Here is a 17,708-nt window from a genome sequence, read left to right on the forward strand (position 1 = left end):
CCTTTCAAAAATAGACATAAAAAAGTTTAAGTGCATCTTTGAAGAACAAAAACTATGGAAAATTTTAAAACAATTTTTATCTGTTTTCCAATATAGAGCATTCTGATTGCTTGTTTAATGGATAATATAACAAAGAAGTTTTTAAGGAAAAAATTATTAATTAGGACAGAAGGAACACTGCAAAGAATACACTTCAGGAATTCACTATCATGTAATTCATTCTGGTAGCTCCCTAGAGTTTCCTGAACAGACTAATATGCACACTTTCAGCTGTAGAGAAGCAATATGAAAGCAGTTTAAAATAGATCTTATGTTGTACAATTATAATATTCTCTCTCTAACGATGTTTGAGCAAAGAATAGGGTGAACAGTAGAGAAGACACACTATAGATAACCAAATGAAATACAAAAAGTTACTTAATGTATTTTTTTACTCAAATCCCTTCTAACCACATCTCAACTCCAAAATAACATTTTGTTTTCAAATAAACCTTTTAATGAAGTCTTCATGTACATTATATACTTCTGCAGTTCTCATCCAATGAAGATGTCGTTTCCTATCATACTATGTCAGTCACATGTAATAAGAAGATGTAAGAATCACAGCAACCACTGGGGTAGTTTGCTCCTCCGACACTGAAAAAGCTATCCTTCAAAGAGAAAATAAAAGACTACATATCATGCCCTGACAGTTTGCATATCTACTATTTTGAGTGGGTATGTATATGTGTCATTGCACTTCACAGTGTCCAACAAATGCTGGTCCAGCCAGCTCAGTTATATTTATTTCCTACCTTCTCCAATCCCATCTCCTCTTTTGAGTTAAACAATGCAAAGAGTTTCCATAACAAAAGTGGCTGACGTCTTTCATATTTTATGAAGATTTGCACAAATCAATATCATCACTACATACAGATTTGACCAACTGTCCTAAATCACATCAGTGTTTGAAGGAAGAAGTCAAACATACAATGTCACACTATAGTAATATAAATACTTGTGTGATAATCAGATCAGGGTGGAAGCTATAAACCTTCTTTGAAATAGTTATTACAAAGGAAGTAAGATAAAATACCTAAATCTTCTCAAACAATTAAGTTGCCATGTATAACAGTTCCTTGCCCTTTTAATACCGGAGGGCTTGGTGAAAGCAAAAGTACTCTGCTGTTGATCTCTTCCTGTCTGGGCATTCTATCTTAAATGGCATCAAAGCTGTTACCTACATCCAAACTGTTGGTAAACTTAGTTATACTTATGTGAGGAAAACTGGCAAAATTTAAAGCACATGGTCACATGAACACTCCAAATATCCTAGCTATCTTAGTTCACAGTGAAATAATCACACTTAGCATTCCATATATCATAGAATCATAGAGTCATAGAATCCTAGAACACACTGACTTGGAAGGGACCCATCAGGATCATCAAGTCCAACTCCTGTCCCTGTGTAGGGCACTCCAAGAATCACATCATGTGCCTGAGAGCATCATCCAAATGCTTCTTGAAAATACAGTAAGAACTGAAATATCCAGAGCAATTGCCTGCCTGTTTCTAATGATCTCCACTGAAAGTCTGGCAATTGTTAAATTTCATAAACATAACTCTTGCTATCAGATGCAGGCTCAGTCTATCCATTTACAAGCACTTGCTTTTATAGCTCATGTTAACAACCTTGCATGTGAAACTTCAATAGAAGACATAACTCCTTCATCTCAGCGATGATTTTTATTATTGTCTCCCTTGAAAGTGGGTGAAAAAAATATCAGGATCAGGCTCCTTGTATGCATGGAAATAAATTAGAAGGGTGAAAGGAAGGACAAGACACTGTGATGTCTCCTTGAAGTCAGAAGAGTTTACAAAGTGTGAAAGATCTAGAAAAACATTACTGAATATTTACTTGCTAGTTTTTTATTTAGTCTCTTTTTTGTTTGTTAATTATTAAAGAGAGGCTATGGTTGAACTAGTGGAGCTCATTCCTCTACAAAGCTAACAAAACCCAGAAAGAATCTTGAGACCTCGTAAAGATGAGAGAGAGAAAAGGAGTAAAAAGGGGAGTGTGTGTGTATGTGTGCAGATTTGGGAATAGAATACATATTTTTTTTAAAAAGCATATCCACTGTCACAGTTTTTGGTTGCGCACATTTCAAGTATTTAAATCACGGTAGAAGAGGTTTTATAATCCTATCTTTGGGATCTTTTAGCATATTTCTCCAAAACCATACATTTGTCATTTAAGATGTTTGCAGTGGTGAAATTCTTCTGCCTCAGAATGAGTTTCTATGACCCAAATGATCTTTTACCCTCACCTACCTACTGAAGACAGCTAATCTTCTGTCTCCCACCCACACATAGGTATCTTTTGCTCAATGGCACATTTCCATACTTCAAAAGTCAATGGAGGTAAGGTGTATTTCCACAGACATAATAGTTCCCTTAAGTTTCTGTACTTATATGCAGAAGACAGATAAAAGGATAGCTTTCTCCAGCTCTTTGGCTGGCATTACAAGCATGTAAAAGGGAAATGCATAGCTGCTTGAGAGAGCTAACAACTGGAAAATGCCACTAAACATCTAGAGAAATTTAATTTCCTGAACAATATTCTTCCTGTAGCAGCGTAATTGCTCCTTAGCTAAGAAAGATTCATAAAAGATTTTATATTACAAAGAAACATGAAAACTGTAATTGCTTCTGCTGCTGTGTTCAGTTTTGGTTTGTTGTTTTTTTTTTTAAACAGCCTGGCAGCTCCATTCAACAATCTGTAGATATGCCGTTTCCATGTTTATCAACCACAGGAATGAAGGCATAGGCAGGATGTAAACTTGCCTCTTAATACCCAGGACAGATACTTACCCACAGAGAAACCTCTCACTGATTTGATTGGTCTCTGAGTACAGCAGATAGCTAACCATAATAACCAGTATGTTTTAGGTTTGTTATTTATTTTAATACCCTTCAAACTGTCTTGCTCTTGCATATTTGAATCCAGCCTGCTAAATAATGCTATTCCAGACATCTATAAACATTTAAGATTTTTTATAGTACAGAAGTAACATTTTTCATTCTGCTTTCTGACCTTCTACCATATCAGGAGCACATTGGTTTATTTACTTTTTTTTTTAAATTTATTTTCTTCTTTTTTTCCAGTCAGTGTTACTAAAGCTAACACAGTTTACACCAGACATCCCAAATAATACTCCAGTTTCAAAGCCAAATACTCTGAAACTTAGAAAGACCAGGAATAACAACTGTAATAATTCCATCTATACTTATTTTCTTTCTGGATCTCAACTAATCTTCTCTCCAGACTTCATGGATAGAAAAATAACACACACAAAAAAACAAACACCAAAAAAACAAGGCACCAATCTATCATTCTCCAAACTTTAGTGAATGACATTTTATTTGGGTGATTTAGGAAAGAAATAAACTGTCTTGGAAGTAGCGTTTGCTGTCCTGCACCTGCTACTGAATATGTCAAATCAAGAAGAAATTGCTGGACCTTACCTGCTGGACTCGGCAGATGTAATGGCAATCAGAGGAGGGATCCTCAGTGAAAGAGTTGTGGGCCTTGCAATAGTCTCTGTATCACCTTTTTTATCCCAGTCTGCTTGTTCTAACTGCCTGAAAGCCAGGGGCGGAAGCTGGATATTACGGGATGATAATCTCCGTACAAGATAGGGCTCCACTCCCTGCCAAGTCTCTTCATTCTCAGTGCTGTGGTGCAGAGCTTCCTCTGAAACCTACAACAAAGGCAAAAAAAAAAGAAGACTCAAAATGTACAAAAATACCTATAATATTAATGCTATAACTATTTTAATGCCTTTCCAAAAGCTGTTTTTTCTTATAAATACTATTAATACTTCCATATCCTTATTAAGAAAATTTAAAATAATGAAAGATACAGTAAAGTCCCTAGTGTTCAAATAATTCATGGTTTTTAAAGCAAACAGAAAGCTACTTTATTATGAGATTAACAAACTGCTATCTAAAGTATGTACTCATACCTGTACAGAGTACAACAGTGTTCTGCATTAGACAGATTTCTTTCCCACAATATGCTTCCTTCCCTACAAGTTATCTACCTTTTGGAAGAAGTGAGTAGCGGGATTTAGGTTATGGTTGGACTCGATGATCTTCAAGGCCCCTTCCAACGAGAATGATTCTCTGGGTCATGGAACAGTGGCAGACAATACAGGAAAGAAATCTCCAATTGATATCAATTTAAAGGGCATAAAAACATCTTCTAAAAGCTTCTGGCACTTGTTTCAAACAGCTCACCATTGTGAGAGAAAGTTCTCAGAGTTACTTTTCTGAGACCAGTGATACTGCTGTAATAATAAGAAGAAACTGACTTTTTTTTTTTTTTCTCCATGTCTTTCAAAAAGGTTTTTACCACTATTTGACAAATTCCCCAGTACAATACCAGTGTCTGCACCTGGTGCCTTGATTACTTTCCTGTGAAGAAACTCAATTTCTGTGCAAGTCAAAAGGTTTTATACGTCTAAACAAAATTAGAAATACAGCCTATATAGCTGTATATTTGTCCATCTGTGTCGAGTATCAATAACTTCACATCCCAAATCAATACTTGAGACCAGTACACAGAGTATTTGCCTTTTCCAAACAAGAGTTCACATGTATATTATAGTGTACATCCTATACAAAATAAAGCAAGCTAGACTATGTTCATATTTTATGATCACAACTCCAGTTACAGTGCAGACAGTGCCTTCAGTTTGACCTGTCTCATGAGGACTGGTGCACACCTGCAAGAAAAACTTGCCTGGCAGTGTACTTATTCTGAGCTCACAGGGAGAGCCATTAATTAAATACTTTTCATGATGAGTAATATTAATAAGCTTCACTTGCACTTGGAGCTCGAGCAGTTACCATGAACAAACTATTTCTAATTTAATTTTTAATCACAAAGTCTGAATTCATAATTAGCTATTTTTCTTAATCTAGCTGCAATGTCATTTAAGAAAACCAAGATTATAAAGTGGCATGCACTAGTACCATGTACTCTGAAGCAAATAAAATGTAAAATCAATCACTGTGAAAATACTATAAAAAATCAATATGTTACACTCATTCAAGGAGAAGCTTAACTTTAGGCCAGTATCTTCAGTGTGTGGATACAGAAGACAGCTGAATAAGTTCAAAAATAATAATGACGTTAATTATAGCTCTGCAAGAAGTGAAAAATGCTGGTATCAGAGCTAAAAATAGCTGCCACCATTTCACTCAGGGTTGACAACAACGTTCTCTATCCCCTACCCCTCCCACCCAGGTAGGGAAGAAGGGAGAGTATGAGAGAGAGACCCTCTGGATTAAAAACTAAACTAGACAGCTTTAATTAAACACCAATGTTAAAAGAAAATATGTACAATTATATAAAAATGTGTTCAGGAATGTGCAAACCCCTGTTGCTTCCCCCCACCCCCAGCAACTCCCACATCATCTCCTTAGCTGTGAACAGTCCTGAAAAGGAAGAATGATGAGGGTTAGGAGAGCTCGAGCCTGGGGGTCGACGGTGCTGGATGGACGGAGTCCTGCCTGGACACCAGCCATGGATGGAAGAGAAAGGAAGAAGCAGCAGGAAGGAAGTTGTATTCTGTGATCTCTGACCTTCCTCTGAGCTTACGTAGATATATGGAATATCTCTGGCCAATTTTGCTGTCTGTCTAATTCAGCCTCCTGTGGGGGGGTCATAGATCTCCCGGTAGTGTCTGAGCCAGGAGAGCAAACGCGACCTTGGAGTTCCAGCAGTAACAAAAACATTCCAGTGTTTGTTATTAGTACAAGCTGGAACACTTTGCTACTAGTTAAAAGAGAGCTTACTGAAGGAAAATAAACAAATAAATCAGTAAAAGGGAAAGTGGCTGCATCTTTGCTCAAACCAGGATAATAACATATCACATTAGGCTAAATGATCCATTTAATAAGTTGACTTTTTTGGGCTGCTTACAAAACCATAAAAACCCTCCAATTGCAGCTAAGGACTATCAGAATGAGACAGCTGAACTACGAAAGTAAACTCACAGGGTGACTTCTTTGAATCACACAAAAATAAGAGAGGTAGAATATTATGGTATAAATAAAACCAACTTTTGCAACTACCCTTCAGGCAGCTGCAGGCTGCCATGAGATCACCTTGCAACTCCTCCACAGCAAAAAAAGGGAGCTCAGCTCCCTCAAGCACTCCTCACTGATTGTCCAGATCTCCAGCTCTAGGCCCTGACCATCCTGGCACCCCTCTCCTGGGCTCCCAGCATTCCCCTTGAGCCACTAGCTACAGTCAGTTTGGCACATAGTTTGTTCTATTCATGATGAAGTGCTGTTTGGCTGCTATCCACCCTGCAGTCCATTGGAGCCCCCAGGTCCTTTCCAGCAGGGTTGTGACCCAGTCAATCACTTGCCAGCCTGTGCTGGTACTTCAGGTTATCCTGTCCGGGTGCCAAACTCAGCAATTCAGCATGGGCCCTAGAATCAGCCCCTCATGGTGATGTCCTAATCACTAGCTGCCAGCCAGATGCCCACACACTGTTCTCTAAGCTTTGATTCCAGGAGTAGAACTGTTTTTCTGCTCACCTAGATATCTTACCATCCAGCCCACTTCCTGTCTGGAATTTAAATCCATATTTTTAAAGAATATGCTCTGTTAGGAGAGATTTGCCACAATAAAGGGAATGACAATGGGAGAGGGATCAAACAAATTGCATGAGAGCTTCAAAAGTTATTAGGGGAAAGAAAGACCTAGAGTAAGAGACATCTGATGGCTCAAAGGGCTTCAAAGAGAGATCCAAAATTGACTGCTTTTGAGGACAAAAGACTTTTTTTTTTTTTTTAATCCAGATTCTGTCTTATTATAAGGGCTATTAGAGTGTAAAACAGATGGCAAGAAGCTCATATTTGTGTAGCTCTGTGTAGAAAATGGAACAGGTCATGTATCTGAATGCAGATACACTTAAAATAGTGTCACTGTATGAAAGACAAGAAAACTATTACCCTGTTTGATAGAAACAAAAGTAGAAGACTAAAATTGCACAGCATGAACCTACATGAGGGTAGAGATGGTATTTTTATGAGCTCCTAATTAACAGAAGAGTAAAGATAAACAGCAAACAACAGAACACCAAAATCAGTCATAAAATACCTGAATATTCAGAAATGTAGAGAGTTGGTGTTGGCCATCTTCCTGCTGCCTCTAAAGCATTTACTGAGGTGTAGAATTCAAGCCACAGAGCATCAGCACATAAAAGAACTTTGGGCTCCAACATTCACAACAGTAACAAGTGAATGTGAGCTAGACAGGTTGTACAGATATATAAAATAATATGTTATGATAATGTATCATAAGATGTCATAATACTGATTCTGTGATAAAGAGAAAGAATTTTTGAATGCATGATAAAATTCTTAGGGCAGTATATAATTTGAACCATAAAGGATGGTTAAGTAGGAACGAATTATTCTTGGTTTATTTGGTATTTACATTTTTTATTTTTTCTTTGACATGGATACAGATACAACACAATAATTTCAAAATTCTTAGCAATCAGTGAATTTGCATATTTTATATATTTATGATGCACTGAAAAAGTGTAGCTTCTGAACTACAGAAAGTAGAAAGTCATAAAGAAATAAAAAAGATGATGATGGGTGTACTTATGCAGGACAGGCTAATTAAGAGCTTCTTGTAACGCTATTTTAACTGTATGTGAACTTCTGAGTAATCAAAAATACAGACTCATAACACTGAACAATATTTAAAGATTATTCATGCCAATAACCCATAAGCAGTCTGCCTTCAAAAAAGGAAAGAGATGAAGGCAAATTGATACTAAGCAGTGATCAACATTAGAAAATAAATTGAAATATAATTAAAACAACCAGCTAAATTTGTTACAAGATCCTTGACTACTGTTCACTTATAGAACCCAATTCTTAAGCCAGATTCTAAGGTACTGTTTGCATTCAGTACATGATGGCCTCAGCAAGTCACTGATGAAAAATCATAGACAAATACACAACAATTCTCCAATAACACTCTGCAAAATCACTACTCGAGATGCCGCCAAAGAATTACTTCACCATCAATTTTCAGCTTTTCTAAACTGAAGGCAAAATGTCTCAGTTCATTCAAAAGGCATACACAACAATGTCTGCATGCCAGTTCACTAAAGCAACAGGTGATAACTCACATTTGCTTGCATGAACTTTCACTGCACAGTTTGAAAAAAAATTATCATATAGTCTTTCTGACTGCTGTAAGCTTCATTCTTACATCTAAAGCCTCATTGTCCTTCAACCTTAATGTTCTCAAAGCCCAAGTTTTGGATAAGTTTTTTATTAGCAGCATAAGGATACCTTAAAATTCAACCCAAAAAACCTGAAATACTGACATAAACCCTTTCCTCTCAACTTGTTAATTTTTTCCAATGATACTGAGTGAAGCACTAAGCAGTAGCAAATTTTTAAAAGAAATTAGACAAGTGTTCACCCAGTAGCACTTGGGACAGTCTGAACCAGACAAGATGTCAAAAATATGCTTTACACTTCAGCCAGTGATAATGGCCTCACCTGGAGCCTGTGGCAAAAAGCAGCTTGATGGACTGAAGGTAGACCTTTAGCACTTTGGAGACAGGGATATAGGGGATCTGAAGCTTACTACACTCCAAGTGGGAAAAAAAAAAAATACTAGCAGCATTGGAAGGAGCTTGAGCCACTTCAGAAGTAGCTGGCACTGAAACACTGCTCTTTTTGACACTTTGATTTCCTGTGCTCAGATGCAAGTTCAACAGGAGGGTGCCCTCTATATTTCACGCAACTGATGCTACATGGAGTAAGTGTGTCAGACTGATAATACAAAAGGCTTGAATGGGAAACCTGATGAACCAGGAATCCTGAAAGTAATAATGGACTGGCCAAAGGACAAAATCTTCAAAGTGTCACCAGAGGACGTAATCCAGGCTGAAGAGGCCTCACTGTATAACAAATTACCAGAAAATGAAAAGTAATATGCCTTGTTTATAGAGTGATACTGTTCTATTGCGGGGAAACACCAAACGTGCAAAGCTGCTGTGTCGACTCCCACACAATAAGCTGCAGAAACTGCAGAAGGAAAAAGTGAGTCAAGTCAGTTCACCAAAGTGAAATCCATCCAGCTGGTTTTAGACATTGCTGAATGAGAAAAAATGGCTGGTACTTTATCTGTATACTGACTCATGGATGGTGGTAAATGCTCTGTGGGGGTGGTTACAGCAATGGAAGGAGACCAACTGGTGGCACAGAGGTAAACCCATCTGGGCTGTAAAGCTGTAGCAAGATATCACTGCTGAGAGGGAGAACCTGCTTTTAAAAGTACATCATGTAGATGCTCACATACCCAAAAGTCATGCCACTGAAGAACCCCGAAACAAGCAGATGGACCAGGCTGCTAGAATTGAAGTGGCTCAGGTGGTTCTGGATTGGGAACATATGAATGACCTATTTATAGCTTTATGGCTCATAACACACATCAGGACACTTAGGAAGGGATGTAATGTGCAAATGGGCTTCACAAGAGATGAACTTGACCATTGATGCCATTGCACATTTACATTGAATGCAAAACATGCGCCATAATCAAACATGCCAAGAAGCTAAAGCCTTTTTGGTATTAAGGGCAATGGCTGAAATATTAATATGGGGAAGCCTGTCAAAATGACTATATTACACTACCAACAACCTGCCATGGCAAGAACCATGTGCTTACAATGGTGGAAGCAACAACTGGATGGTTGGAAATATAGCCTGGGACCCATGCCACTGCCCAGAATACTGTCTTGAGCCTTGAAAAACAAATTTTATGGTGACATAGCACCCTTGAAAGAAATTAATCAGACAACAGAACTTAGGAGGAGTTTGAAGTCATTATGCAATTGGAAAACTACAATGCAACTGCAATCATACAAATACAGTGGTATGACTCAACACAACCAGAGTGCTACAATGGGTGGCTATAATTTTCAGAAAGCAAAGGCAAGGAAGGAGAGTAGCTTTTGTATTAGGTATTGTTTTGACTGTCTAAAGCTTGACGATGGTGATTAAAGGGTTGAGTGTTTATGAGTAAGAATCAGAGGAAAGGACAACCAGATAGATATCATAGTGGAAGTCTGTTATAGATCACCAAAGATGAAGAGGAAGATGAAACAATTCTGTAAGCAGTTGGGAGAAGTCTTACAATTGCTAGTCCTCGTTCTTATAGAGGACTTGAACTTAATGGATGTCTGCTGGAAATTCAATACATCTGAGAGGAAACAGTCTAGGAGGTTCCTGGAATGTGTGGAAGATAATTTCCTTACACAGCTGGTGAGTGAGCCAACTAAGAAAAATTACACACCAGACCTGTTGTTTGCAAATAGAGAAAGACTTGTGAATGCTGTCATGGTTGGAGGCTGTCTTGGGTGTAGTGATCATTTAATGATAAGAAATTTTGATTATTGGAGAATAAAGGAGTGGGATCAGGATAATAGCTTCTTTGGACTATCTGAGGGCAGACCCTGGCCTGTTTAGTGGCCTGGTTGACAGAGTCCTTTGGGAGGCAGCCTTGAAAGGCAAAGGAGTCCAGGGAGGATGGATGGGCACTCTCAGAAGGAAACCTTAAAGGCACCGCAGCACACTACCCCCATGTGCCAAAAGACGAGAGATTAGGGAAGACTGGCCTGGCTGAGCAGAAAGCTCTGGCTGGAACTCAGAAAAAAAAGGAGAGATTATGACCTTTGGAAGAAGGGGCAGGCAACTTGCAGGGACTACAAAGATGTTGTGAGGTTAAGCTGAGAGAAAATTAGAAGTGTCAAAACCCAGCTAGAACTTAATCTTGTTACTGCTGTAAAAGGCAATAAAAATGTTTCTATAAATAAATTAGCAACAAAAGTAAGGGTAAGGAGAATGCCCATCTTTTATTGGATGCAGGGGAAACATAGTGACAAAGGATGAGGAAAAGGCTGAGATGCTTAATGCCTTCTTCGCCTCAGTCTTTGGTAGCAAGACCAGTTGTTCTTCAGTTGCTGAGCCCCCTGAGCTGGAACACAGAGACAGGGAGCAGAATGGAATCCCCATAATTCACGGGGAAACCATTTGGGACCTGCTACACCACTTAGACATGCACACATCTATGGGACTGGATAGGATCCACCCAAGACTACTGAGGGAGCTGGTAGAAGTGCTCACCAAGATACTTGCCATCACCTATCAGCAGTCCTGGCTAAGCAGGGAGGTCCCAGTTGACTGGAGGTGAGCAAATGTGACAGCCACCTATAAGAAGGGACAGAAGGAGGATCCAGGGAACTACAGAACTGTCAGTCTGACTTCAGTGCTGAGGAAGGTTATGGAACAGATAATCCTGAGTGCCATCACACAGCTTGTACAGGACAACCAGGTGATCAGGCACAGCCAGCATGTGTTCATGAAAGGCAGGTTGTGCTAGACTAACTTGGTCTCCTTCAATGGCAAGGTGATCTGCTCAGTGGATGAGAGAAAGGCTGTGGATGTTGTTTACCTGAACTTTAGTAAAGTTTGCGAGCCTGTTTCCCACAGCATTCTCCTGGAGCAACTGGCTGCTCATGGCTTGAATGTGTATATGCTTTGCTGCATAAATGACTGGCTGGATGGCTGGGTCCAAAGAGTTGTGATGAACTGAGTTAAATCCAGCTAGTGGCCAGTCACAAGTGATGTTCCCCCACAGCTCAGTATTAGAGCCAGTTCTTCTTAATAACTTTATCAGTGATCTGGGTAAGGCGATAGAGTGCAGCCTCAGTAAGTTTGCAGGTGACACCAAGTTGGGTGAAAGTGTTGATCTGCCTGAGTGTAGGCTCTACAGCAGGACCTGGACAGGCTGCGTCAATGGGCTGAGGCCAATTGTGTCTCTGACACAGCCTCTAATTTCCCTTGACAAATGTGGGAAACACAATTTTCAAAATACTTCTCATTAGCTACCCTTAACATCATCAAGCATATTTTCCTCTGACTTTAATTTGTAAGAGTTTAGCTCAGCATACATGCCAATAACACTTCTGGCTCATGGTAGACATTCAGAAAATAAGCATAATAGGTTGTGAACAAAAACTTTTCCTTGAGCAATTTATTTAGTGTCACATATTAGTTCCACATTCTATTATCAAGTTTTATAGAAGCTAGTTTTTGCTAAGGCGAGATTCTATTATCTTAACTTTCAGACCATTGTTCAACTCCAAATCTTGGAAAGCAGCTGAACATCTTTCAATTCTGCAAGAAATTGGAAGAAGATTACAGTAACCATTTCTACACAGTCCTAACTGATTTTACAAACAGGTTTAGCCTACACGGTCATGTCTAAAAGAATATGTGATCATGTTATTAAAGCTTATCTTACTATATATTATATATTTTAGTATAACCATACGGACTCCAAAATAAGGTAATGCTGGCAGTGCCTAATTTTTGAGTACTTGACTTCCTGTCTTAGTGATTTTTATGACAAATTTGGCATGTAGCATTTAATTTCCTTTCAGAAAATGGATGACACGTTTCCATCATGAGGAGTGACACTGGCATACATTTCATTCCTACGCCTAGCTGAAACTGTAAATTGACTACAAAAAGCAATGACATGCAAACAAATAATTAAATAGAAACAGTAAGTTGTTGTTAGCTAGTCATCTTTTAGACCTGTAGTCAATGTAAAATAAGCACTCTTCAAGTGAATTCTAGAGGCAGTCAGGAAAACATGAGACTTAGGAATTAGTGGTTTGTTTTTGGAGTCCCGGATTCTGCTTCAGGCTGAATGTTTTACATAACACACATTATTCTTTCTCTCTTACTCCAAGTCTGTCCTTTCTCCCACAAACCCTGCAACAAGCTGCAATACGTGGACAATGTTACGTTTTGCAATAGACTACCAGAGCTTTACATAGCAGAAATGCCTGTTCTAAAGGTTGTCAGGAATATATGGAATGTAGTTTCTTCTTGGTGTGAAAGTATACACGCCAGGCCCTATTTCCCCTAATCTCCACAGAGAAGTAAGCAGAGAGGCTCAGAAGCATCTTGCTGGAACTTGGTTGCAAATTGCATCTGCAGTAGTAAAGAAGGTGCATGCTCCTAGATGCTTCAATACCATGTGATTTCCACATAAACACATTAGTTTTCAAACCTAAGCTCAGTTCTTCCTCTACTTACTCAAAATCTATCAAAATTCTCTTCCTAATTAGTTTTCTTCTCTTTTCCTGCCTTTTGTTCCTCTGCATTTCTTGAATTGGATAATTACCTTATTTTTATTTTCCGAACACCAGCAGAAACCCTTCAAGAACCCAGGGAGGACAGGGGAAGAAGAAAGACAACTGCACAACTGATTTCTGTACTTTGCTTGGGCATCTGTAGTAGGTCTGGCTGGGATAAAGTTACTTTCCTTCACAGTATCCCTCACCATGCTATTTTTTGGATTTGTGACCAAATTTGAGTCCAAGATTTCTCTGTTTCTTATGCTGCAACTCCATGTAGTAGGCTGGGGATGCATGGGCCATTGTGAGGTGGCACAGTCACCCCAAATTGATCAGTCGTATTCATCACCATATGATGTTGTGTTCAGTAATAAAATCTCTGGTAAAGGAGGAGGAAGATTGAGTGTGTTCAGATTTATGCCAGTATTCTATCATGAAGTTCTTGGGCATGCACAACAACAGCCAGTGCTGTCATTATCACAAAGCCACCAAGAATGGCAACCAGCCTTTGGAACAGCAGGTGTCTGACTTGCTACAGCCAAAATAATAACTGCTAATAAAAACAAAACAATGCCAAGAAATGGTTCTGCTCCTGCCATTTCTGATCTCTGAGAATGTACACAAGAGAAAGGAAGTTCCTGTAAGGTGTCTGTTAATGAAATCAGTCAAATAGAACATTTTGGGCTTCCTCTTTTACATTAGAGGTCTGGAAGAGTCTCTTAATCCGTGCCCTGTCAATTGTTAATTGAATTCTGCAACATTACCTCCTTTTAGAAATTAACCTATTTGAGCTCTTTTTGTATAGAGCAGACTCCAGGCTTGGTCATTTAAAGTGTCTGCCTCCTTACTCCATGTCTTCCTTCCTCAGCTAATTTGATGAATCGTTTGCTGGCTAACTTAGTACTTAGGAGAACATTTGCTAGCCTTCTAATTAGTAGGTATGTTTATTAGTTTTTATCAGTAATTGTTCATTAGTAGCATAGAATTTTTTGTGCAACTATAAATTATTGTAATCTAAGGAACAAAAGTCAGCCCTAACACACCAGCTTGCTAGAAAATTAAAGCAGCCTGAAACAAGTCAAAAAGCAAAGAGTTCTGACATGGTAATATGGACTGGTTTTTGTTGTAATTTCTCTGCAGGCCACTTTACAGAATTAACAAGATTCTCTTTTTCTCACCATCCTTAGCTCTTCTTTGAAAAACATTTAAACATTTTTAGAAGTATCACGTCTCTAACAAAGTAGTAGCATAGTGACAGTTTTTTAATCATCCATAATCAACTGAACCTGACACGCATTCCCGTTTGTTCCATCTGCCGCTCGATCTTATGACATTGATCCATTGACTACTGACATTCTAAAGTTTATTCATTTGCTTCCAAGAACAAATAATGAGTCTTTCATTTGCTTAAAAAAACCAACTCTGCCATCATTCTTCTAACAGCTTTGAAATGGCTAACTTTGTCAGCATAGTGTTCTTTAAAAATACTAATTGGAGTAAAAATCGTAGAGCTTCTTAACCTTCACTTGCTTTCTTTCATTATCATAGAACCACAGAATCATAGAATATGCTGAGTTGGAAGGAACGCATTTGGATCATCGAATCCAACTCCTGTCCTTGTGTAGGGCAGCCCTAGAATTACACCATGTGCCTGAGAGCATCATCTGAACGTTTCTTGAACTCAGGCAGGCTTGGTGCTATGACCACTTCCCTGAGGAGTTTGTTCCAGTGCTCAGCCACCCTCTGAGTGAAAATCATGTCATGATATACATCATGCCCATATATCAGTAGGACTAAACTAGCAGGCAGCTGAAAAATAAGTAAAAATAATCACCTTGGTTTGGTTTTTTTGCAGTCCAGAGGCATACTGAGTAACAAAGAGCCAGAGGCAAAAACAAAAAAAATATTTTTGGAGGTTTGATACATGAGGTAAACAACTTCTTCTAACAAATTGTGGGATTCTCTCTAGCCCACCTACAGAACAACTTTCTGATTCAGCTCTGTGGTCAGCTCAAGGCAGAAAATAATAATCACTAATAATTTTACCTACTGCCATACAAAATGATTCTCTCATTTGCACCAAAAATTTTGTGACTATACTGCTCAAATATTTGCTTTTTACTTAGGCTACTTTTACTTTTAGAATAAGTCATTATTATTTTATGCTCTACTGGAAGGTGACATAGTAGTATTTGTGATAACCTGAAGTGTTCATTCACGCAGTTCATCTAAGCAGCCAGTAGGTGGGTACTGCCATTTACATTAAATGCCATTTACACGACAAAAAGAATAGGTGATGGCTTGATAATATTATTATCTGCACTTCCTTCTCGACTTTACTATGTATGTTCATTGTTACACTGGTAATTCTTTCACCACCATGATGTCTGAAGAACTGATACAGCTATTCTTCTCTAGCTATAAGTGTGTTTGAGATTCACTGACACTGTTTATTAGCACAACTACTTTACATCTAGACAAAACACACTACCCTTCTGACAGGCAACCCTCTACTTTCCATTCCTACATACCTTCCACTTCTTCCTCACCAATAATCATTTTAATACTTTGAATATATTACCTAAGGAAACTATCAAACAAGTAAAATATTCTTCTTTGGATTCTTTTTTTTTATTAAACAGTAAGTGAGCATAAATAATTCACAGACCATCTCAATGCTGTATTACACTGTGACTAGATTAATTACTCCTCATTATTTACACTGGAAATAATAGAAAACAAAGATTCATACTCCTAATCTCACAGATAAATAAAATGAACTTCTACACAGTAAGGAAATTCCCTCTTTTGGTCTATATGCAAATATTTTTTAGTGAAAAACCACTTTTTAAATATGTTCAGAATAATTTTTTTGCTTTATCTTTCTTCAGCTGGTTTAAAATAATTACACTATTTAAAATGTAGTTATATATCTCAGCACAAGTTAAAAGCATTAAAGTACATAAGAAAATGAACAATTCTTTGTGACAGTATAGTTAATTACATGGAGATGGTGGATTTGTTAATGATGCAAGAAATTGCTATGTTTATTTCTGTTCTACATTTAGAAGGATAAAAATTATTTACTCAAGGCAAAGGAAGAGGAAGTATTTTCCAGGCAATTAGTATGGAGAGTTTTCTAAGGGGGAAAAAAAAAAATAAAAGTCAGCCAATACAATTATTTCTACAGAAAAACCTTTTAGCTCTAACAATAACAAATCCTTAAAAGCAAGGGAAGTTCTAATGGACTGTAAGAACACCTGTTCTAAGACAACAAGTCAGATGACCCAAATTCAAAGACAAGAGCGAGCCTACCAATATCACTAAAAGAAATAAATCATATTATTATAATATATACTATGTACAGTATATGTTATACATACAGTATATACTATATTACACTAATCCAGTGAATCTGACTTTATAGGAAACAGATCTTCTGAAACACACCCTTGGCATTTTGGTGGTACATAAAAAATTATTGTAGGATACTGACATGAAACTGATGACAAAAAAAGCGCCATACGAACATGACTGTCTCTGAGGGGGATAACGTGGGAACTTGCTACAGGATGTTCAGGTTTCCAGACCCATTTTCGTGAGGTTTTTTAATTTAGCAGAACTGAGTTCTAGCTCAGTAAGCACTCCCTGGTTCTGAGCTTTATTCTTAGAAGCATAGGAAGATTTAGAATGGAAAAGATATTTAAGATTGAGTGCAACCATTGCCTTAATAGACTGCCAAGTCCACCACTAAACTGTGTCCCTATGCAGCACATCTATACATCTTTTAAATACCTGAAGGGATGGTAACTCAGCCACCATCCTGGGCAGTCTCTTCCAGTGCCTGACAACCCTTCTGGTGAAGAACTTCTTCCTAATACCCAATCTGCATGCTCCCTCACACAGCTTGAGGCCATTTTCTCTTGTCCTGTCACTTTTTACCTGTGAAAAGACAAGGTAGATCTATTCCAGAGGTGAGGTAGGTCTACCCCAGAGGTACAAAATGCAAAGCTCCGGCCTCAAGACTGTCTGCACTTCCAACATCCTCACCCAATTATTGATTTATTAGACTGCATTCCTGGCCCTGCACTTCTTCAATCAGAACTTTTCCTACAAGTTCTTCTTTTTTATCTCTAGAGACTATTCGATTGACAGTATAATCTTTTGCAAAGCATGTCTGCAGGTTAGCAAATGCTCAGCAATGCAAAGAAAAAAAAAAGCCAAAAAAAACCAACAAAAAATTATGAAAGAAAGTTATTGAAGTCATGATGATGATATAAACAATGGCTCATCCATAGCTCTAATTGTTGGGTATCATTATACAAATATGAGTTTGTTCACTGTTACCTGGAGTTCTCCACTGAGTTTACTCAAGTAGACTGCCCTCTACATGGAAAGGAAGCGGAGCTGGACACATGCAGAAAAGAGAGTTCCTGAAACGGACAAATGCTTCTTCCATTCTTTTTCATA

At 38.1% G+C, this 17,708-nt stretch overlaps 1 protein-coding gene across 8 annotated transcripts in view; it reads right to left on the bottom strand.

The window, feature by feature from the left end:
- The window catches only part of PDE4D (phosphodiesterase 4D), a 550,182-nt gene that overhangs the window by 394,308 nt on the left and 138,166 nt on the right, over window positions 1–17,708 (bottom strand). For 7 of the 8 annotated variants that reach the window (XM_051642406.1, XM_051642404.1, XM_051642405.1 and 4 more), the window contains one exon: window positions 3,505–3,740. In XM_051642406.1, coding sequence (XP_051498366.1) covers window positions 3,505–3,740 — 236 coding nt within the window. Of the gene's footprint in view, window positions 1–3,504; window positions 3,741–17,033; window positions 17,090–17,708 lie in introns of those variants that run through there. The other variant, XM_051642409.1, reaches the window with a different exon arrangement.

This window comes from Apus apus, chromosome Z (genome assembly GCF_020740795.1).
Source record: "Apus apus isolate bApuApu2 chromosome Z, bApuApu2.pri.cur, whole genome shotgun sequence".
NCBI lineage: Eukaryota > Metazoa > Chordata > Aves > Apodiformes > Apodidae > Apus > Apus apus.